We start from the raw sequence: 27,975 nt of genomic DNA, 5'->3' as shown, positions 1-27,975 counted from the left end.
GAATATCCAAGTCAAGCATATCAGAGCCCCTGGTTGATGAAATGGACAAGTGCAAAGTTTGCACATGCTGGGGGTGTGTGTGTGCTGGTATGTGGGCACGGTAGGGAGATAGGAGGAAATGCCGACTACCTTGGAAAGCAGTCTTGCTGAGGCCTGCTTACCTGGCACAGTTTGGCCAGAGTTATGTTTTCTGGGGATGATCACAGTTCCTCCTTTTCATTCTGTTCTTCCTGATCACCTCACCTACGTTGTGGGGAACCACCGTCTCCTGGGTGACTTCCAGCCACTTACTGGACCAATCCCCAGTTCAAAATCCATTTGGACGAGGTAGACGATCACCAGGAGGAGAGCGTCAGTGAACCCTGCTCCACGGTACTGCTGGGGCTGATGCAGAAGAATCGCCGGCGACAGAAGAGGATGGGACAGGGCATGCTCAGCATCGGCTATGCTGTCTACAAGGTACTCCGGAGCTGGGGTCAGCCATCATGGCACACCTGACGTCTTTGGTCGGAATATCTTGGCCAGCGATTGAAGTGCATCTTTCTTTTTGTTTGGCTGTTCCTAATCAAGTGTTCTCCTTGCTCCCCTAAAATGCTTCTCTCAGTGGCCTTACTGAGGCCTGAATCTCACAATTAGAGATTCATTCCTTTGGTTTAAATCCCTGTTATTAACATCGATATGTGTAATTCATTAAACTTTTCCCTGTCATTGCCTGTTCAGTGTAAACACACTTATTAGACTCTTTCCAGGTGTAGGCTTCTCAAGGGATGGGAGCCAAGAAGGTGACACAGGAGTTTGAGGACATCACAGGGTAGGAAAAGGGAAGCTGGTTATGGGAGCCAAAGACAGACACCCTCCTCTCGGGGCAACCCCAAGACACTTGTTGGGATACACCAGGCTGGGGTAAAAGGAGCCAGAGGACACTTTCAGTTCTGGTATCTCTGGACTGAAGGTCATAGCTGGCTCTTGGCCCAGGCTTCAGTGCCTGGCTTAATACCCCAGTTTGCCCTGGTAACCACCTCTATATAGATTTCACAGCCTCACAGATATGTTCGAGCAAGACCTCTGCGTCTTGATAAGCCTAGCCAGGATCAAATTGGAATCCACTTTTTAATACAGGCAAAGACTTTCTATAATGAATTCTGGAGGGATTCATGGTGGTTGTTTTTATAGAATTTTGTTAAAAATGAATTTCTTGGGAAAAATACAATTCTAATCAGAAGGACCAAGAGCTGGCTGGAGGCCCAACACCTCAGTATAAATTACTGTATGAAAAAGAAGCATTATAATAAGAAACCAGTAAGGAAAATTGTGACTATTAAGCTCATACAACTTCTAGCCCCTTTCTTTCTCTTATTTAGGAACTTAGGGCTTTAGAGTTTAGGGTGTATGTATGTGTGTGTATTTTGTGTTGGAGGAATGGGGAATTGAAAAATAATTGCTGTTTGATGGCTGGAGAAAAGAATTTCAACTAAATAAGCTCCAATTCTATTCCAGCTTAGCCCTTCCACCTCCACCTAGAATGCAAGTGGCACCCAACCAGATTCTTTTTTTATAGAAAGTGAAAGTGTTAGTTACTCGGTCATGTCCGATTCTTTGTGATCCCATGGACTGTAGCCTGCCAGGCTCCTCTGTCCATGGAATTCTCCAGGCAAGAATACTGGAGTGGGTTGCCATTCCCTTCTCCAGGGGATCTTCCTGACCCAGGGATCCAACCCAGGTTTCCCACATTGTAGGCATATTCTTTATATAGAAAGTATTTACCCTATGCATATCAATTCAACCCATCTTTAGTGTGTGTCTGCCAGGTGCCTTGCTGAAAGCTGAGATACAGAGGAATGGCACAAGGTTATTGCCCTAAAGGTGCTCACAATCTCAAGGGGAAAAATATGCACATACATCACTCACTGCAGGGCAGTCAGATCCGCTATGATGAGGGTCAGCACTGTGGCCTGAGGTCTCCTCCAAGAGGGATCGCTTCGTGGAGAAGACTTTGATCAGGGCATCAAAAAATGAGCTGGATTTCAAAGATGAATGAGGGAGAACTTTCCAGCCATAGGGGACGGCATGTGCTCCTTGACAGCAGGAGAGGAAGTGATAGTTTTGGAGAGAGCAGTAGGCAGGTATGGCCGAAGGGTGGGCTGCAATAGGGACTGTGGCCACCAGCTTTCATCCACAGGCTCTACCTTCTATAACAGGATCAGAAAAACTTTCTTTCTTTGGAACATGAGCTAACACACGGAAATAGCTTTGTGGGCCTGGCATTTGCTCTCATAAATAATATATACAGCATGTCAGTTTTTCAGACATCAGTTTCTAGCTGCTTTTAAAGTAACCCCATGTATGTGATCCATGGACCTTCTTATAGCCAGAGGCTTCTAATCTAGAGCATGACATCTGTGAACACAAACTTTAGGGTTAGGATGAGGGCATGTGCAGCGCTGTAGGGATGTCTGAGGGTGGAGGCAGTGTCTGAGGGTGGAGGCAGTGTCCAAGGGTGGAGGCAGTGACTGGGCTTGTTCAAAGGGTCTGGTGTTAGATGGAGTGCAGGGGTTGTAGCGGGTACTATTCTCTGACCCTTGGAACTGCTTCCTCTGGCTTTGAAAGTATTAGCCGCTGAGTCGTCTCCAACTCTTTGCGACCCCATGGACTGTAGCCCACCAAGTTCCTCTGTCCATGGGATTCTCCAGGCAAGAAGAGTGGGCTGCCATTTCCTTCTCCAGGCAATCTTCCCGACCCAGGGATCGAACCCGTGTCTCTTATGTCTCCTGCATTGGCAGGCGGGTTCTTTACTGCTAGCGCCAACTGGGAAGCATCGCCCCGCTCTCCCCCCTCCCACCCCTTTCTGGCTTTAACTGTCTGTAAACTGGAGTCTGGCTTGAGGTTGGAAACTTGACACTGATTGAGGAGCAGCCAGAAAGCCCTGAAGGCTAAAGAACCCTGCTTGTCTGGCCTCGATTTTCTCCCCTCTTATCTTCCGTGGTGACAACAGGCTCCTGCCAGGCAGGCCTGTCGTTTGCATTCAGGATCCTACACTTCAAAGGTGACTGTCCCTTTCCATCCATCACTGGGCGAGGCTGGCCTTGTCTCCTGCCTGGTTGCTGCCTGGCTGGCTGAATGGCTCAGTTCCTGTCCAGGGACTCTTGGCTGTGGGTTCAGAGCATATTGCTGGAGGTGGTGGGCGGGTTAAATGGAAAGACCACCAAGGTGGTTGAGGGAGTCCCTGCTGAGGAGAGTGAAGGCGGTTAGACAGGTAGCAGGAGGCAGTCCCCTGAGGACCTCTGCTCTCCCGGACAGCCAGGGCCTCTGCATGGCGGATCTCAGCTTTAGACGCAAAGTCAGAGGGGTGACAGTGGCCCCAGACTTTTCCACCTCTGCTGCCAGTTATAAACGGGGGCTCCAGAGTGAGGATGCCAGCTGATCCAAATTTCCTTTTTTCCTTCGGTATTGGCAGTTGCCCACAGATCTAAGCCACAAACAATGCCCTTCCTGCTCTTCTGGTTAAACAGCCTGTGTGGCAGGGGCAAAGGTGGGGGTTGAACCCTCTTCTCTATCTGGGCATGTGGGGCCTCCACTCTGCATCCGAGATCTCCTGTGGGCATCACCGTTTCCAGTTGCAAATAATAGACCCAGCTAGACTAGGGGTTTCCCTGGTGGCTCAGCTGGTTAAGAAACCGCCTGCAATGTGGGAGACCTGGGTTCGATCCCTGGGTTGGGAAGATCCCCTGGAGGAGGGATAGGTTACCCACTCCAGTATTCTTGGGCTTCCCTGGTGGCTCAGATGGTAAAGAATCCACCTGCAATTCGGGCGACCTGGGTTCAATCCCTGGGTTGGGAAGATTCCCTGGAGGCAGGCATGGCAACCCCCTCCAGTATTCTTGCCTGGAGAATCCCCATGGACAGAGGAGCCTAGTGGGCTACAGTCTATGCGGTCGCAAAGAGTTGTACACGGCTGAGTGATTAAGCATGCATGTAGACTAGCGAAAAGGACTCTACCAGCTCATGTAAGCAAACCCAGAGAACGACAGGAATGCTTGGGACAGGGGACTTGCCTGCTCTCAGAACCCTTTTTTTCCCACAGCTGCCCTCTGGTGTCAATGCCATCCTCCCGGTCTAGCTTTCTGCACAATCTCCCTAATGTCACTCACATAAAAGAAGAGCCCTCTTCCCTTAGTTCCCATTCAAAAATCATAGAGAAGTCTCTGATGGACTCAACTTGGGTCATGTGCCTCTTCCTGGACCAATCCCTGTAGTGAATGGTGATTAAATTATGTCTTGACTTGAGCAAACCCTCTTCTGGACAAGCCCTTGATCTGGAGGCCAGGTCTGTAGGCCTGTAAGATGTTAGTTCTCATGTAAACCCCAAGGCTATTCCTCTTAAAACATTTGGGATCCTGGTAGATGATACAACATGAAAATGAAGTAGAACTCTTTGTTTCCCTTTCTTTCAGATTTCTAGGGCTCAGTAGTCTACAGATGGTCTTGCTATTCACTAATGACTTTCCAGTTTCGGAAATGCTGATGAGGCTCTCACTTTAGCTCAGGCTTCCTCCCAGGGGCCCAGGACCACACAGTCTGCGCTAAATGTGGGGAGGGACGAAAAGGCACAAGGGGAGGGGCGAGGCACCCTCGGGTGACCTGCTCTTTTCTCCTTCCCTGTAGATACCCAAAGAGGTATGTTCACGCTGACGGAGATGTCCCCTCTTTGGTAAGGAACAGCTGGGCAGCCTCTACGGACGGGCACCTGGCAACATCAGCTTCCTCTGATGGAAGCTGGCTCTCCCACAAACCAACTCTACAGGATCTGGTGAGCTGGTAACCTTGAGACCTGGTAAAGACACTTGGGACCCACCTGCCAAGAAGGGCACAGTGGTAACCGTTGCCCCCGTGTGCCTGGCGCTCTGATCCAAACAAGATGACTGTAGCTCACTCAGGCTCCTGTTTATCCAGCTACCAGGAATAAATGCCCTCATGTCTGACAAGAAAAGGAAGCACCAATTTTATCTTTTTGACTCCTGGCTGTTCCCGTGCTCCTCAGTGATTTACAGCTGGGTTTGAGAGAAACATCATCGAGGTCTTACTTACCTCTGGGGTTTCCTAGTGCTGTCTCAGACCTCAGTTAGCAATGCCAGTGGCCTCATGGGCAAGGGCTGGCGGGGCACACTTATAAGAATGCCTTGTCCATGCAGCTGGTACCCAGTCAGGCCCCAGCTCATCCCCGCCTGGCAGGCCTCCCCTCAACTGCATGCTGGGGACACCAGGGAATTCTTAGACATCTCATGCCCCAAGAACTTGTAGCAGAACCTCTGCGGTGATTCCAACGTGCAGCTGAGGTTAGGAACCACTTCTGTCTGGAGTTCCCTCAGCCAGAATCTGTTATTCTGGGTATGTAGAGGTATGTTTGCCCTGCTTTGCTTACCTCTACCTGCGGGCCCTCAACCTTGGCCACCTGGTAGTGTGTGCCAATGAAACCCAAGTTCACAGGCTCCTGCCCATGCCTTGTTCCAAAGGTGCTGACCACTGATCTACCCTGCCCGTTGACTCCCAAATGCATATTATTGGTTATGGCGGTAACAGAAAGGGGGGTATGGATGATTCAAGGCAAGCCCTTGTCACTACTCAAAAGTCATTAAATGCAGACTTGTGTTAAGTCTGATGGATGGTGATTCCCGTCAGAAATGGCCGGTTCCTGGGAGAGGCCCCTCTGCACGCCCGGCAGAGCCTCTACATGCAGAGTTTCCCCGTGCCCTCTGTGTGTCTCCATGGGTCCCGTGATCCCCAAATGCTGGGGGGTCTTTGGTCAGTGGTTCCAAACCACTGCTCAGAAGCCCATGGGGGTTTGTGAAAGCGTTAGCCAGCTGCCCCCCACCCCCAGAGTCTCTGAGTCTGTAGGTCTGCCGTGGGGCTCAAGAACTTGCGTTTCCGAGTCCCCCAGGGCTGCTCGTGCTGGGCCTGGGCCACACACTGGGGGCTGGGCCAGGCCGTGGGGAGATGCAATAGCCGGGGCCTGGTGCCCATGTCTGTGTGGGGTCTCCAGTAAGACGGAGGGGCGCCAGCTCTTGCCTCCGTGTTCTCCACTTCTCACTCTGGCCCTGCGAATGAGGCTTCTGTAATCTGTCCCAGCCCTCGGTTCTTGCTAGAACTCGATCTGCCTTTTTCCCAACACAACCCCCGCCCCCACTTCTCCGTTACTGGTACCTCCCCCTACTGACTGCTGTCATCAGGGACAGCAAGAATGACATTTAGCCCAGTCATGCTTAGACTTGGCCAAGACCTTGCTGGCATGCCCCCAGAGTATAACAATTTTCAGGGAGGGATCCCAAGGCTGTGGCTGCCCTTGCACCCAGGTCATCAGGAGCTGGCTGGTGGGTCCCGTGGAGTCCTGACCAGGGCAGTGGGGGCTGGTGGCCCTGCCTTTCTCTCCTGTTTAGCAGACCTGGGATCTAAAGAGGGTCTGGTGACCATGAGTGGACACTGTGACTCTGGGGTGGGCAATCCAGCCCCGGGCCACACAGAAGTCACTGCCCTTGTAGCTTACCAGCACCTGCCCTCTGCCACAGGTATCTTGATGAAGATTGATCATAAAATACAGTGCTAAGGGAAGGCTTAATTACAGCGATAATAACATGGGCACCTGTGCTTTCGAAGCACTCTGCAGCCACTAATTAGCTGGTGTCATCACTTCTAGCCTCCGCCTCCCTCCAACAAAGTGGGTCATGAGAGCATCTTTTCCCTCAGATGAGAGCCAAGGCACCCAGGGCAGTCTGGCTGTGGCCATCCCCTCTGTCTGCCTCCCTGACCGTCCAGCCTAACGCCCTGGTTACCTGGCAGGGCAATTTTCCCAGCCAGATAAAGATGAGCAGGCCCTTCTGGCTGCTGATGCTTGAGAACTGGGATTTAAGCCACAGACCTGTACTGGGTAGCTCAGAGCCACACCCCCGGTACAGATGCAGAGAAAGAGTCTGTTGGATTCAATGAGGGGTGATTCACGAGGAAAAATATCCAGAGAGAAGCCAAGCACACAATGGAGATCCTGTTGACCAACCGTTATTTAGCCGGGAAGAGGGCAAGGGGTCTGGCCAAGGTCGTGTAGCCAAAGTCAGTGCCTCGACTGGGGTCGGGCACCCAGTAGGTGCTCAGATTACACCTGCTGATGGACACAGGGTGAGTTCGCAGAGTCCAAAGCCCATGGATTCTCAGTCAGTCAGTCAGTTCAGTCGCTCAGTCATGTCCGACTCTTTGCGACCCCATGAACCGCAACATGCCAGGCCTCCCTGTCCATCACCAACTCCCGGAGTTTATTCAAACTCATCTCCATTGAGTCGGTGATGCCATCTAGCCATCTCATCCTCTGTTGTCCGTCCGCTTCTCCTCCTGCCCTCAATCTTTCCCAGCATCAGGGTCTTTTCAAATGAGTCAGCCCTTCACATCAGGTGGCCAAAGTATTGGAGTTTCAGCTTCAACATCAGTCCTTCCAATGAACACCTAGGATTCTCAGCCCAGGGTTAAAGATCAGCGAGCCCTAAATCAACGCAATAGAGCCCAGCTCCGCGGCCTTCATCTTCCAGGATGTGGGCAGACACTGACCCTGATGTTGCTCTGCGCAGCTGGCGAGTCACACCGACGCGCACCTGGGCCGGGACTTCTTCCTGGGCCGCCCGCCCGCCGCCCGCTCCAGCACCTACGTCAACCTGCGCGAGGTGTCCGCGCGCGTACGGCTGCCCCCCGGGGAGTACGTGGTGGTGCCAGCCACCTTCCAGCCCTTCCAGGACGGCGACTTCTGCCTGAGGGTGTTCTCGGAGAAGAAGGCCAAGGCCCTGTGCGTGTCCTTCCCCTGCGGGCTGGTGGCGGGTCTGCAGAGGGACCTGGCCCCGCGAGGGTGCAGGGCCCTGTCGGTGTGTGGGACCCACCCCTGGCCCTGGAGGAAATCTGTTACCCCTGCAAGGGTTCTTCATTAGGGGGGCCCCCTCCTGCCCCTCCACATTGATCTGTAGGAGGGGGAGAGTTTTCCTTCTAAAAAGGTCAAGAGAGGGCATCAGTAACAGCTGGGGGAGAGCATTTTCCTCCCAGCGGGGATGGGCGCCACATAGAGGAGGAGCTGGGTGAGAACATTGCCTCTTCTCTTACACACACCACACACTCAACACACACACCGCATGTACCATGCACACACACCTCACATACACACACCACACATATACAATGCATGCACATCTCACATACACACACCACACATATACAATGCATGCACACCTCACATACACACACCACACATATACAGTGCATGCACACCTCACATACACACACCACACATAGACAGTACACACACACCTCACATACACACACCACACATAGACAGTACACACACACCTCACATACACACACCACACATAGACAGTGCGCGCACACCTCACATACACACACCACACATATACAGTGCACACACACCTCACATACACACACCACACATAGACAGTGCACGCACACCTCACATACACACACCACACATATACAGTGCACACACACCTCACATACACACACCACACATATACAGACACACACACCTCACATACACACACCACACATATACAGTACACGCACACCTCACATACACACACCACACATATACAGACACACACCTCACATACACACACCACACATATACAGTGCACGCACATCTCACATACACACACCACACATATACAGTGCACACACACCTCACATACACACACCACACATACACAGTGCACGCACATCTCACATACACACACCACACATATACAGTGCACACACACCTCACATACACACACCACACATATACAGTGCACACACACCTCACATACACACACCACACATATACAGACACACACACCTCACATACACACACCACACATATACCGTACACGCACACCTCACATACACACACCACACATATACAGTGCACACACACCTCACATACACACACCACACATATACAGTGCACGCACATCTCACATACACACACCACACATATACAGTGCACACACACCTCACATACACACACCACACACATACAGTGCACGCACATCTCACATACACACACCACACATATACAGTGCACACACACCTCACATACACACACCACACATATACAGTGCATGCACACCTCACATACACACACCACACATATACAGTGCACACACACCTCACATACACACACCACACATATACAATGCACACACATCTCACATACACACACCACACACACCCCATACACTGTGCATCTACATACCAACACATTACAGACATACCACACACGCTACACACACATCCTATGACTATACACACATACCATACATACATGCAGACCACATGTCCCTTACATTTATATACCACACATACACAGCACACACATACCTGATATACTTTCTGTACATACACACATCACATATACCACACAACTACACACCACACACATACTACCTACACACATAAAACCATACACACACATAAACACCACATACACACACTTAACACATAGTGTAGCTCCCCGTACCACACACACACACATACACACACACGACGCATACATGCCACACATACCCCATTTACTGTGCACCTTCCTACCAACACATTACAGACATACCACACACACTACATACACACTGTGCTCATATACACACATGCCATACATACATGCAGATCACATATCCCTTACATATATGTACTACACATACACCACAAACACACCATACACACACCTGGTATACTTTCTGTACATACACACATCACATATTATCACTCACATACACACCACACACATACTGCCTACACACATAAAACCACACACACACACACTTAACACATAGTATCGCCCCCCCATACCACACACACACAAACACACATTGCACCACATACCACATACCATGTACATGTAAGCATGGGTTTTGGGCTTGGTGGCTCATTCCCCAGACACCACTTCAGCAGGGATTCACATAGCCGGGAAGATGAGATTAGTAACTGGGAAAAGTGGGGAGAGAATTCCCCAGATGAGTGGTCCTCCAGGGTGAATATTCTAGATTCCATGAAGGGCCCACTGACCTTGGCAGCTCTTGTCTCTGGTGAAAAACTCAGGGTGGGGTGGGAGTTGGAGACATGAAGGGAGGGATCCTGGTTCAATTTGTGCAGTTTAGTGATAGTGGGAAAGGAGGTCTTGTGTTGGGAAACCAGTCCCTCAGCAGGGTCACAGACTTCCTAAAAAACCCAGCCATTAGCTATACGTTTTGTTAATACTTATCCATGTTTGCTTTTTCCTTTCTCTGTGTTTCAGGGAAATTGGGGATGTGGTAGTTGGAAACCCACATGAGGTATGCCACCTTTTAAAATGCCAAGCTCTGACACTGACTTTTAGTAGTCATTCGGGGCTTCTTGTTGATTGCCTAGGAATCCCCTAGACCCCTGAGCCTGGCTGGATGGGAAACTCCTGGGGCCAGGACCTTGGACCCCTCCTGTTTATCACCATGCCTCCCCTCCCCCCATGCAGTGCCCAGCACACAACAGACTCACGACAGATGTAGTGAATGATGCACGAATGAATTTTAAATCTTCACCTTTCATTTTTCTCAGTGAGTCCCATCTTAACTTTGCAACTGCCCTGCCTTTTAGCCACGACCCAGCGAGGTGGAGCAAGAAGACAGCCAGCTGAGGAGTCTGTTTGAGAAGTTTGCCGGGAAGGTGAGTGGAGGGCGGACATGAGCTCCCACACGGGCAGGAGAGTGTTAGAGAAAGCTCAGGTCACCTGAGTCTTTTGCCCTTTTCATCTCCTTGAGTAGCAGGGGCCACAGGTCGCAGGCCTCCCAGGTCTGTCTGTTGCCTCTTCCTGTCTGAAGCCTGAGGTCTTTCCTATGCTGCTGGCGAGAGGACCGTGGGACTGACCACTGCCACTTTTCTTGCTGTGTCGTCTTGCATTTTGAGAAAGTAGAAAATTTGAGTCTCCAGGTCCTGCCAAAAGCCTTTCTATGTATAAACTGGCCCTGGTGGATCAGAGCCCTGACTAGAAAACCAGGAGGCAAAACTTCCCTATATCCTTCAGAGACGAGAGGAATCGCTCAGCCAGGGTGGCCGGCAGCTCAGTCAACCAGGCCTGGGCTAAGTGCTTCCTGTCCCGCTGCCTCACCTGCCCTCAGGGACACCGGCAGAGCTGGGCTTGTGGAAGTCAAGCTTGGCCCAGGTGCCAGCGCCGCTCGGGGGCTTGTGGAGCTGGTGAGCCCACTGCTCCTTCCCGTCCCATCCCGCTGACTTGGCTTATTGTGATTCCGGTCCTGAGGGGCTGTAAGTCAGAGCAGACTCAGGACTCCAAGTGTCACAACTGGCCCCATAAATTCAGCAAATGCACTGCCCTTTGAAGGATAATAGGTTTGCCAGAGGGCCTGGAAAGGCGTCCGTCATCTTGGACTGCTATAACAAGGTACCGCAGACTGGAAAGCGTTTGAACAACAGAAATTTATTTCTCACAGTTTTGGAGGCTAGCAGTCTGAGATCAGGGTGTTGGCCTGGTCAGATTCTGGGGAGGGCTCTCTTCTAACTTTCGGACTCATGTCTCACTGTCTCATGTGGCAGAAAGAGGATTAGGAATCCGTCTGGGGTGCCTTTTGTAAAGGCACTAATTCCACTCATGAGGGCTCCACCCTCATGACCTAATCACCTCCCAAAGGTCCCTCCTTCTATAGTTTAACATTGGGGGTTGGATTTCAACATACAAATTTTGGAGGATGCAAACATTCATTCTGTAACAGAAGGAGAAAAACAATGCTCTCCACCCCCGGAACGCTCTGAGCCACTTTATAGACTTAAGGACGGAGTAGAAGAAAATACATTAAAATCCTTTGCAGAAAATAAAACCTGGGAACACAATTCCTTTATATAGCCATTAAAGAAAGCTTTGCAAAAATGAGGCAATTTATGTTTTAGATAGACACTTAGACCAATGTTTTTGCTAACAAAACCTTGTTGCCTTAGCTTCCAAGGGACCATATTTTATTTGGAACATCAAGACTGATAACAAAATAAAAGCTCCTATTTGTGTAGTTCTTCATGTACCTTATCTTTTCTCTCTTGCCTGGTGGGGCAATATTAGTCACTGTCGCTGTTCTCCTGGTGTAGGGTCGGGCCCAGAGAGGTTAAGGAGCTGGCTGGGGCACGAGGCCTTGTGAAGGACAGTCAGGTTCTCAATAGCCCATTCTTGGCCTGGAGGCTTTTCAGGATGTCCCCAGGTCTTATTATTGAGACTGACCGTTCTGTGCCTGAATGAGGCCAGCTGCACTCACAGGCAAGCTCACAGCTCCCACCTTTCTTGTTTCGAGTTGAGCAGCCTGGGCCTGGCTGGTGGAAGAGGGGAGCAGTGGGGCCCTGTGGGCACAAGTGTTAAGACCACACCTCACCAGGGGAAGTGACTTGGCTAAGGTCCTGTGGCAAATAAGGGGGGGGGAAGTCAGGACTGGAACCCAGATTTTAGTCTGGCGCCCCTTCTCTGAGCCTCACTGTCTCTGAGCTTCATTTGTCATCCTGCCTGAGGTCTGTCCTCCAGCTGGCTGTTAAGGGACCAGTAATCCTGAGGCTCAGAGTTTATCCCCCGCCCCGTGCAGGTGAAAAACCCTAGTCCCCAAAATGTCTACTTCCGGGATGAGATGGGCTGTATGTGAAATAGCAGCTCCCACAGATGCAGTGGGGAAAGCGAGTACTTTGAGGTGAGACAGACTTAGGTTTCGAATCTCAATTCTGCCACTGGCGACTGTGAACTCTGGCAATTATATCCCAGGCAAGTGGCAATTACGTGGTAAAGGTATCCGGTGTTTGGTGGTGGTTTGGTTGCTAAGTCGTGTTCAACTCTTGCGACCCCATCGACTATGGCCCTTCAGGCTCCTCTGTCCATGGCATTTCCCAGGCAAGAATACTGGAGCGAATTGCCTTCTCCAGGGGATCTTCCCTGACCCAGGGATTGAACCTGGGTCTCCTGCATTGCAGGCAAATTCTTTCCTGACTGAGCTACCAGGGAAGCCCATATGGTGTTTAGCAGTTTACAGAGTCACAGCTTCCTTCACCCTAACACGAGGACAGGGCTGTTGTGAGGTTTTGAGGATGCTCCACCCCAGGCACGTGGCCGTCAGCACTGACTCCTTTACTGCTTCTCGCCATGTCTTGGTCTTGGGTTGGGCAAGTCTGAGAAAGGCAGTAGACCCTGTGTGACGCCTTCTGCTATGAGTGTACCCAGCTCACGCCATTAATATACACTTCTCGCTGGGCTATGGGGGCCCCTCAGAACCTGTGAATTGGACTTTTTTTTTAAAGCTGTCACAACTTTTTAAAAATCATAGGGTCAGTGGACCTGGTGTCTGAATCTACGTGAATTTTGTGTTTTGAAACATGCATTAGGGTCTGACATGCTTTGCATTTGGGTTCCTCTTTCTAGGATTCTGAGATCAGGGCCAATGAACTCAGGACAGCTCTGAATGAAGTGTTTTCCAAACGTAAGTTCTTCCTGGGGGCTTTTCAGGAAGTCTGGGAGCCTAAGAGAGATGTTGGGAGCCAGTGAGGGTGGGGGTGGGCACTGGGCCAGGGGCACTGCAGATGGGGACCAGGGCCCTGATTCCTTCTGTACCGAGAGAGTGTCTGGCAGGTGGGAGAGGCTGGAGCAGAGGGGTGGTGGGCAGGGTGAGAGCGGGGCTGATGCTGGGGCCAGGCGGCCCTGCAGCAAAGAGTCCTGAGTCCTGGTGGGAGAGAAATTGGGCTGAGAGTGACGTAAATGAAATTCACCCACAAAATTAATAACTTGGTACTGTGGAAACTATGCAGCTTGAAAATCCTGTTCTGTAGTGCACCTCTGGGGAAGGTGTGTGGAGGGGACGATTCTGCCTGTCCTTGATCATGACAGTTCTCCGTCTTTAGACTTTAGCAAGTCCTGAGGGCTGGCAGAGTATCAAACTGCACCCAGGCTGGGGAAAAGCATGCCCTTGCCCTATGAACTGCAGATCCATGTGATCTGGCACAGAGCTGGTTTCTTGTCCAGCCCGAGGATGGGCCAGGTTAAGGCTTCTGGCTGGTCAAGTGATGGGTATGTTCACCCATCGCGGCAGAACCGGGTCTGATCGTGAAGAACACAGGAGCAAAGCCGGATGTGAGCCCACCCTGGGACTGAGCACCTCCCCGGGGTTGAGAGCCCAGGCTTGGAGGCCCTCCCCACTCTCTGCTCCAGCTACTCCTCCTGCCTGGCAGAGGAAGAGCCCAGGGAAGTGGAGAGGGCTGCAGGGTTTTTGGCGTCTTCCTGCCTTGGCTTTGAGGTGTGAGCAAGGTGAGCCTGGAGCCAGGGATGGCTGTAGATCCCAGAGATGCCTGAAATTTAGCAGTAACATTAACAGCTACTGTTTGAGAAGCTGTGTGTTGTAGTTAAAAGCTCGGGCTATGGAGCCAGATGGCCTGCATTTAGATCCCAGCTCTGCCTGGGTTATGTGATCTTGAGCAAATTATTTAACGTCTCTGGGCCTCTGTTTCCTTATCTATAAAATGGGTATGAAGGTATTTAGCACATGGGGTACAGTTCTTAGAGGGCTTCCCTGGTGGCTCAGTAGTCAAGAATCCACCTGCCAACCCAGGAGACACAGCTTTGATACCTGGGTTGGGAAGATCCCCTGGAGAAGGGAATGGCAAGCCACTCCAGTATTCTTGGCTGGGAAATTCCATGGACGGTGAAGCCTGGAGGGCTGCAGTCCATGCATGCATGCTAAGTCACTTCAGTCATGTACAGCTCTTTGTGACCCTATGGACTGTAGCTCACCAGACTCCTCTGTCCATCGGATTCTCCAGGCAGGACTACTGGAGTGTGTTATCATGCTCTCTTCCAGGGCATCTTCCCAATCCAGGTATCAAACCCACATCTCCTGAGACTGCTGAATTGCAGGCAGATTCTTCTCTGCTGAGCCACTGGGGAAACCTGGGCTGCAGCCCAAGGGGTCTCAAAAGAGCTGGACTTGATGTAGAGACTAAACAAAATAGAGAGATTTGAACAATACCCGGCCAATAAAAAGTTAGCTGATTTATTAAGAACTTTCCATAGACCGAGCACCGTGCTAAGAACTTCACTTACATTATCTAATTTTATCACCAGTTGGCTTTGGGGGCAAGTATTATTGTTGTTCTTATTGACGGAGCAGAATAGCACAGCTCAGAGATATTAGCTTGCTGAAGTCCCATGGCTCGTGGGTAGCAAAGCTGAGATTCTAACACTGAACCGCGAAGCCAGCATCCACCTCTGGGACCCCAGGGGGCCTCTTCCCAGGAGCCTGCCACCAAGCTCGCTCGTTTATGTGGAACTCACGTTCGGCTCTGTACTCTGGCTGGTGTCTTTGGTGGCTTCCTACCAGGGAGATGATTTCCTGTGCCTTCAAATGATCCTGACTCCCCCCTTTCTATTTAAATATTTAGGAACAGACATCAAATTTGATGGATTTGACATCAACACTTGCAGAGAGATGATCAGCCTGATGGATGTATCCTTTAAATGCCACATTATTTTTACTGTGATCCTGATTTTCTCGACTCCTCCACCTGAGATGGAGGCAGGGGAAAGAGAGAGAAGGGAACCAGCATTTTCTGAACATATGGCAGGTACCCTGCCTGAGCTGGAAAGAAAAATGTCATCTCATTTTTGCTCCTCAGTAAGCCTGAGATGCTCTCTGTTTTACAGGCAAAGAAACTGAGGTGTGCCGTGTTTAAATGACTTGTTTAAAATCCTCTTTTTTTTGGGTGATTCACATTTTTTTTTCATTTTCACCAAGAACTTAATTTTTTTTTATTGGAGCATAATTGCTTTTCAATGTTGTGTTGGTTTTTGCTGTGTAATAACATGAATCAATCAATCATAATTATATATATATATATCCCCTCCCTTTTGAACCTCCTCCCTACCCCCATCCCACCCCTCTAGGTCATCACCGGGCACCACGCTGAGCTGCCTGTGCTATCCGGCAGCTCCGCACTAGCTATCTGTTTTGCCCATGGTAGTATATACATGTCAATAGTTCAGAGATAGCAGAAATGGCATTTGTGACCTTCCTCCCATTGATCACAGCATCCCTCCCAGGAGGCTCGGTGCCTTCTTCTTCTTCTCCCTGGCTCTCCCCATCCCCATCTGTCTCTGTCTCCCAGCCTTGACGCCAGTTGTTGAGAATTTGATCACACGGGATAGAACGCGTTTGTTTGCTCTGACCTGATTTAACCCTTGTTCTATATTGAAGAATGAGACAGACTTGGGGAGGAATGGAGACGATCAGGGCATTCCAGGTGGAAGGAACAGCTTGAGCTCAGAGTGGGGGAGGGCAGGGCACCCCTTCCTTGAAACGTGTTCTTGGGTGGGTCCAGGTTACGGTGTCCCATGGTGCTGCTGGTGAAGGCGAGTTCTTTGAAAACTGGAGCCTCGGAGGATGTACTTCAGCTCTGCGGGCTTCATCTGTGATGAGATATGATGACCTCTAGGGTGGGAGGGGTGAGTTGTACTTGCACGGTGGCCATGCACAGAGGGCCTGGACGACCAGCTTGAGTGTGCTGACCTCTGCTGGGGGTGTCAACCGCGGAGAGCTGGTTCTATCCTTGTGGTCCCAGAGTTTCAGATGCTGGACCTGTCCAGCCCTGTGGCCTTCTATGAGGCCAGCGTGGTCCTTCAGTGAGGTCCACGTTTAACGTGTGGGCCTTGAAGAACTGTTAACTGTTGATTCGCTTTTCTGCAAACGGTTCCTTGATTTCTGAGTCATTCTTCTCAAACTTGCCTATGAACTTTCATTTAGATTTGAGGGTGACCTTTTGGTCCCTCAAACATTGTTCCCAGGGGTGTTTGCATTTTCATGGCTCTAGGAGGACTGTGCCTCAGTCTTTCTTCAAGAGTGTCTGTTTCACCATTTGGATGCTTTGGGGGCAGTGGTTTTGAACCAGAAAATATAGCAGAACTGCCCATGGTGAAAGTTGCTCAGTTGTGTCCAACTCTTTGTGACCCCACGGACTATACAGTCCATGGAATTCTCTAGGCCAGAATACTGGAGTGGGTAGCTGTTTCCTTCTCCAGGGGATCTTCCCACCCCAGGGATCAAACCCAGGTCTTCTGCATTGCAGGTGGATTCTTTACCATCTGAGCCACAAGGGAAGCCCCATGGAGCCTTGTGTAAATGCTTTTTTCGTGTGTGCTCAGTCATTCAGTGGCGTCTGACTCTGCAGCCTTTTGGACTGTAGCCCACCAAGCTCCTCTGTCCATGAGATTTTTTCAGGCAAGAATACTGTAATGGGTAGTGATTTCCTCTTCCAGGGGATCTTCCCAACCCAGGGATGGAACCCATGTCTCCTGTGTCTCCTGCATTGCAGGTGGATTCTTTACCTGTTGAGCTATCGATATCGAGACATAATTCACATGCCATCCAATGTACCCATTTAAAGGGTACAATTTCGTGGATTTTTTTTAGTATATTCACAGAGTTGTGCAAATACTACCATCCATTTTAGAGCTTTTTATCACCCCTAAAAGGGACTCTGCGCCCATATTTGCAGTCATTCACATTTTTGCTCAACAACCCCAAACCCTCTGCCCTACTACCACTTTCTGTCTCTATAGATTTGCCTATTCTGGATATTTTCATGTTAATAGAATCGTATAACATGTGGTCCAGTGTAGCATGTATCAGCACTGAAAAATCATGGGGCTTTAAAAATCCAGTTGCCTGGGTCTCGCTCCTAGAGATGCTGATTCAGGGCATCTGGGATAAGGCCTGGGAGTTGGCAGCTCCATCTGGAATTGAGGATATGTTGGTGCTCTGACACAGGGCTTTGGAACAGACAGGAGACCCAAGTTCTGGACATACCACAGTTATTGAATATTGTGAACCTTATGTCTTCTCCTGGAAAATGGGATAACAGAGTGTAGCTCCTGTGGTCTTGTGAGGCTGAAATGAGATACGAGTATACACAGGTCTGGCTAGACCATAGCGTTAGCCCTCTTTGTGGATTACTATCCTCAGGTATGTTGGTAGGCATATTAGTGAGGATTTGAAGGTTGTGGTGCATCCAACACTCAGCATAGATTGTGGAGATAAAAGGCACAGACTTCCTTAAAGGGTGAGGTTTACAGTCTTGAGTGTAAACATGAATTTTTGTTTGGCTAGTTGAAGGAGGTGAGAATGATGGTCTGTTTCAGAATTTTAACACCTGAGTTGTAACACACTGGTGTCTATTAATTAATTGGGATGGCTAAGAAAAGGATAGTTTCAAAGAGACCAAACTTCACAAACAGTTCAAAAGCACCCCCCAGGTCTAGCCCAGTGCTTAATCAGTATTCACTGGACACAGAGGATTGCACAGAACCCCTGGCCCATTTCGGCTGAGCCAGCTGTCCTCCCAGGATCCCTGGGAATCAATGTTGAGAAGCTCAGAGCCCCTTCAAAGCACCAGACAAATATGTGTAGACTGCATGTGGCTAAGAATCCCAATCTCATGCTCCTGAGAACTCTTCTGGTACCATTTTGCCGTCACCTCTAATATCAATGGCAGACATTTAAATCTGGAAGAGAATTTACTACAGATTGTTTAGTTCCACCCTCTCAATGTCCCATGATGATGAGGATGCTGGACACTAAATGAGTGATATTGTAGGAGGGCTTTAGGCTCCTGACTTGCCCTTTGCCCCTAGCTCTGTGCCTGACCTCAAACGAAGGCCTTCATGAGCATTTGACTCTTTAATCTTTATTTGAACTTGCCTCCCACCAACCCTTCCCACCATGACCCCCAGGGCCCTGCTTACTGCAGGCATGGTTGTTCACTGAGGTCTTTCTTAAGACAGTCACTGTGCAAGGTCACAAGAGAATGGGATCCATAAAGCTTGTGGAATCTGGGCTTGATTGTGTTGGCCTTAACCCACCTAGAGCAATGGGACAGGCTCCCTGGAACTGGTGGAATTCAAGACACTCTGGTTGAAGATCCAGAAGTATCTGGTAACCCTTTTCTCCCTGTTGGGTCACCTCTGGGCTCTGGTCACTCTCCTCGTTCCGTTTCTAGTGCCTTGCCCTTCCTGACACCCATTCCTGATCAATCTCCTGTCCTGGTCTGACCAGATCCTTCATCATGGTCAAAGTGAACACCAGACGTGGACACATTGTCCAGGAAGGGCTAAGCAGGCCCCTGGGCCAGTGCTGCCAGAGGAAGTCCCATGTTCACAGAGCAAAAGGACTAGCACTGGCTCTCAGCACAAGTTCCTATTTTTGTTCTGGAAACTTCTTGGGAGGAATCAGTGAAGCCTCTGAGGGTATCCCTGGCCTGTTGAGGAAGCAGTTGGGTGGAAGGAGATGGTTCTTCAGGGGCTGCAAACAGCTGTTTTCACCTGGAATTTTTATCCTGCTTTAGGAGATCTTTCGGGAGACCGATCATAACCACTCGGGGACTATTGATGCCCATGAGATGAGGACAGCCCTCAAGAAGGCAGGTGAGGACACATCTTGCAGGCAAGATCTTGAGACCAGGATGTGCTCATTTTAAATGTGCTTAATATGATGGTGGTTGCTAATGACGGTCAGTGGTAATTACCTTATGTTGGATGTCAGTGTGATAACAAAGATGTGTTGAGTACCTTCCTTATCTGGGGAGCAGGGAAGGATTGCAGTTGCTGGATTCTTTAGACTTTTTCCAAGGACTTTGCCTATTCCTGGGAAGGTGACAGCAATCACAGGACCGGGCTGTGAAGGGGATGGGCAGGAGAGGCAGTCCCTTCACCTTCCTTGTTTTTTTTTTTTTTTTTTTTTTTGCTGTGGTCCATGTGATGCAAAGCTAAGTTAGTGCTGGAGCTCCAGGCCTATTTTTGGACCAGGGAGGAGGTTCATCCTGTTGAGGATTTTCTAAAAGGAAACTGATTTGATGGCCAGAATCCTCTGGTATCCTTTGAAGGGGGCAGCATCAGGCCAGAGTTAGCCCTGAGTTCTGTTGGAAACAGAACTGAGCCCCTCATTCCATCTATGACCCTGGCCGCCCTCTGCCCACAGGTTTCACCCTCAGTGACCAGGTCCAGCAGACCATCGCCATGCGGTATGCATGCAGCAAACTCACCATGGACTTTGATAGCTTCATTGCTTGTATGATCCGCCTGGAGACCCTCTTCAGTGAGTCACTCTCTCCTTTAAGTGAAAGTGTTAGTTGCTTAGTCATGTCCGACTCTTTTCGACCCCATGGGCTGTAGCCCACCATACTCCTCTGTCCATGGGATTTTCTAGGCAAAAACACTGGAGTGGGTTGCCCATTTCTTCTCTAGGGGTTCTTCCCAACTCAGGGATCAAACCTGGGTGTCCTATATTGCAGGCAGTTTCTTTACCATCTGATCCACCAGGAAAGCCCCCTCACTCCCACCCTGACCCATCCCACCTCTCCCGAGGTATAGGAAGGGGCAGGGGGCAGGGCCAGAAGGCAGAACCAGAAAGGCTTAGGTAACTGTGGCATCCTTGAGAGAGGGGCAGCAGAAAATGAAGGGGCTGAGGAAGTCCAAGCTGGCCATGCCCAAGGTGTTGCCTTCTCTGGGAGATTTTTGTGCACCTATTGTGTGCAGTCACTGCAACAAATGAATGAGTCCTGCAATGGTCCTTAAATGGTTTTTGGTGTCTGTTCTCATTTATGGGAATCATATTGAGAGCAGGTATCACCTCCCAGAGAGGGAATAGGGGTCTCCTTCTGGGAAGCTGTGGATAGTCTTCTGCCCACTTAGGCTTATGCTGTAATGCTGTGCTTAGCCCCTCAGTCGTGTCTGACTCTGCGACCCCATGGACTGTAGCCCACCAGGCTCCTCTGTCCTTGGGACTTTTCAGGCAAGAATACTGGAGTGGGTTGCCATTTCCTCCTCCAGGGGATCTTCCTGACCCAGGAATCAAACCTCTGTCTCCTGCATTACAGGCAGATTCTTTACCCACCCAGCCCCATGCTTATGTTAATATATCCTACTAAGGGAGGGAGTTTGGGGAAAGGTCAGGCAGCCAGAGGCGAAGCTTAGTGTCTAGATTACCCACACATGGGGCAACCACCCCTGTTCCATGACCCCAGCCCCCACCCCTGTTGAAAGAATTACAAGTTTCTAGAGCTCTGAGTGTGCAGATGGCAAAAGGAACTTCTCTGCTCACAACTGGAAGTTTGTCTAATTGGGCGAGTGGACATCTGCTGCCAAAAGCCCACTGCTCTGGGCTCTGGATCCAGATCTAGCTTTCTGGGGTCCCTGAAGCAAGGTGGGAGCTGGAGAGGGTGCAGGAGACAGAGGGAGGGTGCCAGGTGGGTGTGGGGTGGACAGAGGCAGCTCTCTGGCTGTTCCAAAGTCCAGGAGCATCCTTATCTGACTTCATTCCTGCTCTGGCATTCTAGAACTGTTCAGACTTCTGGACAAGGACCAGAATGGCATTGTCCAGCTCTCTCTGGCTGAGGTAAGTAGTTTTGGTAAACTGCTTGCTCGTGGTACTTGAAAATTCTTGGATGGTATAGCTGCTGTTTATTCACACTGGCTTATCTTATTTCTTTGTGGAAACAGTGCATGTTCTGTGGCAGGCATTTCTGGGAGGAGTGTGATTATCATCAATTATATCTCAGATCATTTCAAAGATGCCAGCTCTTATTAATTTGGATGAAACTGGGGGTGGTGGGTACAGTTTAAAGCACCTAACTTCTCAGGCAAAATGTCTTTGATTGACATATAGAAGGAAATCAGAAACAAAGAATTAAATTGCAACAACGTAGAGTAGATGCTAAAGTTCCAATACTTTGGCAACCTGATGCGAAGAGCCAACTCACTGGAAAAGACCCTGATGTGGGGAAAGATTGAGGACAGGAGGAGGAGGGGGCATCAGAGGATGAGATAGTTGGATGGCATCACCAACTCAATAGTTGTGAATCTGAGCAAACTCCAGGAGATGGTGGAAGACAGGGAAGCCTGGCATGCTGCAGTCCATGGGGTCAAAAAGAGTCAGACACGACTGAGTGACTGAACAGCAAGAGTAGATGCAAAATAAATGGGTGTAAATTACTGTGTACAAGGCTCATAATAGGCAGAGAACTCCATGCCCTTCCCCGTGGAGGGCCGCAGTCTATGCAGCAGGGCCTTTACTGGCCTGTGGAGTTGCAGGTGTGGGCATGTCCCAAGGATTCAGGAGAGGGCCGTTGCCCTCGACCTGCTTCAGGCAGAAGAGCTAGAGCACTGGCTTATTCCTGGTCCTGCGTAGTTGTCTGGGTACAACCACTTCTCTTCTGCTTTAGAATGGCAGTGTTGCTGACCCCTTTCCAGTGATCTAGGGAAGGCTTTCCTAGAAGCATATTAGGCTCAATTGGGTTGAACCTGAAATTTTTGGAAGTCCCTGTGGGGCTAAGCTTTTCCTAAGTCATATGTCCGTGGGGCTCTGGCTGGGGGGCAGTGACTTAGTGAAGGGCTTCCTTGCTTCCTCTTATGGAGCAAGGCACTTCCTGGGGAAGGAGCTAGAGCAAGTCACACCCATGTGAGGCTGGAGAACATCTCTGGTGCAGTCACACCAGCTCCCAGAGGACCCCTGAGCTTACTTCTATCTCCTTCTTTTGCAGTGGCTGTGCTGTATGTTGGTGTGACCCAGGGTTTTGGTCATCAGTGATGCTCCCCGACAACCTGCCTGCATCTTTTCTCCCCTTCTTTGCAGTTTTGTGAACTTTTATCCTTAAGGGGGCATTCATTAATTTTTCATCTCTTCCTTGTTGTTTATTGTTTCCTGAAATCCTGGCCTCTCCCACTGGAGCAATCAGGGAGTCTGAGATCTCTTTCAACAGAATTTAAGCCGATCCCAGGGCACCTTGGAGGGACAGAAATTGATTAAAGTTGTGGGCCAAAAGGCTTTCTGCCTTTCTCTATTGATACACAATCTGGGGGTTGCTCTAGGGTGTTCCTGCTTTAGGAAAGAAGATGTCCTTGAGAAATGACCCGGCCCAAAGCTGCTGCAAGATGAGAAATGTGGGTGGATTTCTTGGAGAAGAGGCCTGCTACAGATTAAGCTGCCTCCAGGGACCACCTGCAGGAGAGGAGCTGCTCCCCACCCTTCTGAGATAGGTGCTGGGATGAGCTGCAAGGGGAGGAGTTCTTTCTTCCTCACTTGCAGATGGAGAAGTTGCTACACTCCAAGTCAGCATTGCCCAAGGGAAAGCAAAGGGATGGGAAATTCTTGCTGGGGGGAATTCTTACCTGAGGGGAGGTGAGGTTCAGGTTAGTTTTGCTCACAGTAGAACAGGAGTATCTTTGTTATTGGTAAGAAAATAGATGCCATAGCCCAGCGTCCTGATGGGCACTTGGGGACGGAGCTGACTCTCGCACGCTGACTGTGGAAATGAAGTATAAAGGAAGATGGATGTCCTAGTCTATTTGGGCTGCGCTAGCAAATACCAGAGACCAGGTGGCTTATAAAACACCGACATTTATTTTCTCACAGTTCTGGAGGCTAGAAGTCTGAGATTGGCGCAGCACACTTGGTTCTGGTGAGATCTGCTTCTGGGCTACAGACTGTGGACTTCTCATTGTGTCCTTACATGGCAAGAGCAGAAGGGAGGCAGGCTCTCTCGTGACTCTTGTAAGGGCACTAATCCTAATCCCGTGGACAGAGGAGCCTGATGGGCTAGTAGTCCATGGGGTCACAAAGAGGCGGACACGACTGAGTGACTAACACTTCAATCCCATTCATGAGGGCCCCACCCTCATGATCTTACGTGTGTGTGTGCGTGTGTGTGTGTTAGTTGCTTAGTTGCATCTGACTCTTTTGTGACTCCATGGACTGTAGCCTGCCATGTATCTCTGTCTATGGAATTCTCCAAGCAAGAATACTGCAGTGGATTGCCGTTCCCTTTTCCGGGGGATCTTCCTGACCCAGGGATCGAATCTGAGTCTCCTGCATTGCAGGCAGATTCTTTACAGTCTGTGCCACCAGGGAAACCCCGATCTTATCTAACTAACCCTAATACCCCACAGTCCGACTTCCTAAAACTACCACACTGTGATGTGGGGTTTCAACATCTAAATTAGAAGGGGGCACAACCATGCAGTCCATTGCAGTGAGCAACTGGCGAGAAAACACACATTCACACCTTGGTTTCGGTAGTAGTCTGATTAAGGGTTAGTGTTTGACCTCTATAAATGCAACCGGATGAATCTTCTTTATAGGAATATGACTTATAAGTATGGCATAACACAAGTCAGATTTTTTTTTTTAAAATTGAAGTACAGTTGATTTACTAGATTGTATTAGTTCAGGTGTAAAGCAAAGTGATTCAGTTGTATATATATTTTTTCAGATTTTTTCTATTATAGGTTATTATAAGATATTAAATACAGTTCCCTGTACTATCCAGTAAATCCTTATTGCCTGTCTATTTTATGTAAAATAGTTTGTATCTGTTAACCCCAAACTCCTCTAATTTATCTCTCACCGCCACCCTTTCCCCTTTGGTAACCATAAGTGTGTTTTCTATGTCTGTGAGTCTGTTTGTGTTTTGTATATTAATTCATTTATATTATTTTTTAAGATTCCGCATATAAGTGATATATAATATTTGTTCTTCTCTGTCTGACTTACTTCACTTAGTATGATATTAGGTCCATCATGTTACTGCAAATAGCATTATTTCATTCTTTTTTTATGACTGAGTAATATTCCATTGTATATATATGTGTATACATACATGTATATATAATACATATATATTACCACATTTCCTTTATCCATTCATCTGTAGATGGAGACTTGGTTTGTATCTATGTCTTGACTATTATAATCTTTTCAAGTTAGTGTTTCTATTTTTTTCTGGATATATACCCAGGAATGGAATTTCTAGATCCCATGGTAGCTCTATTTTTATTTCTTTAAGAAAACTTCCTACTGTTTTCCATAGTGGCTGCACAAGTTTACATTCCTACCAACAGTGTGGGAAGGTTCCCTTTTCTCCCCACCCTCTCTAGCATTTATTATTTGGAGACTTTTTGATGATGGCCATTCTGACTGACCACCAGTGAGCTTTACTACTTACTGCCTTCAACTGTCCCATGGCCCAGGGGGAAGCAGGGGCAGGCCCTTAAGTGAAGGAGATGCTGGGAGCTCTGGGACCTCACTTCTAGGGAGAGGCTTTGGGATGGCGCCCCTGCAGAGAGCTCAGTTCATTGGAGGGTGGAGAAGGAGCTCTATTTGGTTGGCGGCCTGTGGGTCTAAGAGGGAAAGAGGTCCTTCCTCATCCAGTCAGAGGTATGAGGGAGTGTTCATCTCCAGAGCTGTCATCAGCAGGACCCAGGAGGTGTTATGTCCAAGTACTCTAGGCTACCTGGAGATACCACCCAGCCTGCCCCGTCAGCCCAACTGGTGTTAGTCTGATGCTCACTGACCAGGTTCAGGTCCCTGTCCCACTGTATTTAGAAAAAAGTGCTGCACTGTATATAGTACAGGGAACTATATTCAGTATCCTGTGATAAACCATAAAGGAAAAGAATATGAAAAAGAATATATGTATGTATAACTAAATCACTTTGCTGTAAAGTAGAAATTAACCCAACGTCATAAATCTACTATACTTCAATAAAATAAATTAAAAAAATATTAAGTACTACAAAACAATTCTAATATTTTGAATATAGCATGGGTGCCTAAATGAAAAGTATTGTGTTATAATTGACTTGCAACTATTAGCTTTATTTTGAAGGCCTACAGGCTACTTTAGGGGATAGTTTGCTAACCAAAAAGCTTATATACTTTCAATACGAAATGGATTTGCTTTAGGGGTCTTGGGTCCCAGGTAAGGTTTATCCTGAAGACTTCTTACCAGTACAGCCCATGAGGCCGGTTAAGGATCTTAACACCACATAGCTTTCCTGTTAAACATTTGAGAGTTTGCTTTATGCTCCTTTCCTTCCCCTGGATTAAGGCAGTGGGGCTGCTGCATTTTGGTGTGGCCTCTTCATCGCCCCAGATGTGGCTATGTCTCAGGAAAGCTCAGCCCCTCCTGGATGGTGGCTCCTGGATGGATTCCCCAGGGAGGCTCCCCTGGCTTCCCACACTCCCCACGCGCTATTGCATTGTGTTTCACGGCCTCCCTGTTGCTATGGATGGTCTGTGAATGCAGTGTTTCCAGTTCGTCCAGAGCCTAGAACAGTGCCCGTGCAGAGTAGGTGCTCAGTGAATGAAAACCGTGTCCTTTCCTTTGCAAATGAGGAGGCTCTGTAGCTTGGGTCCCACTTGGTTTTCCCAATAGACACTGTGTTTGCACTGGTCCCTCACGACAATTTCCAGCAGCAGAAGCCCTAGGGGGGCTGCTGATATTTGGATTAGAGCCAGCCTCTGGGTGGGTGAAGGGCTAGGGGGATGGGAAGAAGATGTGTCCCCTGGGGGGGTCCCCTGATGAGCTGCTCCCCCCCACACACATTCAGGGCAAGGAGTAGAGGGAGCTGTTGCCGCCAGAGACATGGCCACCTCCTGTGATTTGTGCAAAGAATCCATGGGGGCTCTTGGGTTCCCCACTTTCTGGAAGGAGAGTTAAGTGGCTCAGCTGGAGGCTCCAGGTAGCCTGGGAGGCAGCTGTGGGGGTTGGGTGACCCTCCCTCCCTTCCTGTCCATCCTCCTCCACCTACAGAGTCCTATCACCTCTCAAAGGCAGAGTTTGTTTCCTCATTAGTAAATGCAGAGACACACACGCCCCCATGCAGCCCCCAGACTCAACTGAGACCTCGGGGAACAGGGAACCTGATGATGGGGTGGGAAGCGATCAGGGTGTAGCAGATACTCTGGGTAATTCCACACTAGCAAGGCATCTCTAGCAAGTCCCCTTTCCTGCGAGAGCTTAGGGCCTCGCGTTATCAGCTTCCTCCTCACATCACATGCCCAGGTTAGGCTTTTGGTGGTTATGTACAATTGCAGAAGCCACACTGAGCAGGGTTGGGAGAATCCGGCCAGTGGCCCTGCCACATGCGGCAGGCGCTCTTCCCACCCAGGTCCTGATAGCATCCGGTCTCAGCGTCCTGTGCATCCTGCCGTTGTAGCTGGTGGAGGCCCCTGCCCTGCCCAGTGCTCCCCTCGCTCCTCTCTGCCTCCCTCAGGCCAGCCGCTCCTCTGGGCTGGGGCAGTGGGGCCAGGAACAGAGTCCTCCCTTCCTTGGTCAGCTGTGCTCACCCTGCCGAACTAGGGCTGACTTTGTTCCTCTCACTGCAAGCTTCAGGTTGTCTAGCCTCTCAGATGCCCAGCGTCTTCTCAGCTTTAGATGTCCCAGTTTCTCATCTTGTAATTGCTCTGTTCTGGCTTCAGGACACAGCCACCCCCTGCACCAGCCATGCTTCTCTATACTTCTCCTATGGGGGGCCCCATTTCCCAATTGTCATTCCCTGGTGACTCAGAGGTTAAAGCGTCTGCCTGCAATGTGGGAGACCTGGGTTCGATCCCTGGGTCCGGAAGATTCCCCTGGAGAAGGAAATGGCCACCCACTCCAGTATTCTTGCCTGGAGAATCCCAAGGACGGAGGAACCTGGTGGGTCCACGGGGTCGCAAAGAGTCAGGCATGACTGAGTGACTTCACTTTCACTTCATACATGAACTGTTCCCTTTGATTGATGGGCTGGGTCAACCTGGAGAGTTCACATAATTGACAGTGGACAGTCAAGACCCTCTGCCCCAACGCCATTCTCTGCACTTCAGAAAAGACAGTGTCTGGAAGGACCTCAAGAGGGGACACTTGCCCATTTTGTTCTGTTCCTCAGTTCTTTTTTTTTGTTGTTGTTGTTCCTCAGTTCTGTGTTATAGGTGGGGTGATGGGAAGCCCATGTGTCTGATTCAGACAAGGATGGAGACACGCATCCTGGATCCCACCTGCCATCAGTTCTGTCTGATGCACACCTGTCAGGCCTATGAAACAGAGAGCAGTGGTCACTTAACTGGGCTTCCCTGGTGGCTCAGCGGTAAAGAA

At 49.6% G+C, this 27,975-nt stretch overlaps 1 protein-coding gene across 1 annotated transcript in view; it reads left to right on the top strand.

Moving 5' to 3' along the window:
- Positions 1-22,886, top strand: part of CAPN8 (calpain 8) — a 70,172-nt gene extending 47,286 nt beyond the window's left edge. Inside the window, exons 10-21 of the mRNA XM_043924368.1 lie at positions 284-459; positions 4,663-4,674; positions 7,608-7,819; positions 10,310-10,346; positions 10,645-10,713; positions 13,448-13,505; positions 15,457-15,521; positions 18,933-19,001; positions 19,411-19,489; positions 20,043-20,159; positions 21,400-21,458; positions 22,603-22,886. Coding sequence (XP_043780303.1) covers positions 284-459; positions 4,663-4,674; positions 7,608-7,819; positions 10,310-10,346; positions 10,645-10,713; positions 13,448-13,505; positions 15,457-15,521; positions 18,933-19,001; positions 19,411-19,489; positions 20,043-20,159; positions 21,400-21,458; positions 22,603-22,626 — 977 coding nt within the window. The 3' untranslated portion in view covers positions 22,627-22,886. The remainder of the gene's footprint in view (positions 1-283; positions 460-4,662; positions 4,675-7,607; positions 7,820-10,309; positions 10,347-10,644; positions 10,714-13,447; positions 13,506-15,456; positions 15,522-18,932; positions 19,002-19,410; positions 19,490-20,042; positions 20,160-21,399; positions 21,459-22,602) is intronic.
- Positions 22,887-27,975: the final 5,089 nt, after the last annotated feature.

The sequence above is a fragment of the Cervus elaphus genome, chromosome 14 (genome assembly GCF_910594005.1).
Source record: "Cervus elaphus chromosome 14, mCerEla1.1, whole genome shotgun sequence".
In the NCBI taxonomy this organism is placed as follows: domain Eukaryota; kingdom Metazoa; phylum Chordata; class Mammalia; order Artiodactyla; family Cervidae; genus Cervus; species Cervus elaphus.
The sequence above is the reverse complement of the archived record's forward strand: the minus strand, read 5'-3'. Positions and strand labels throughout refer to the sequence as shown.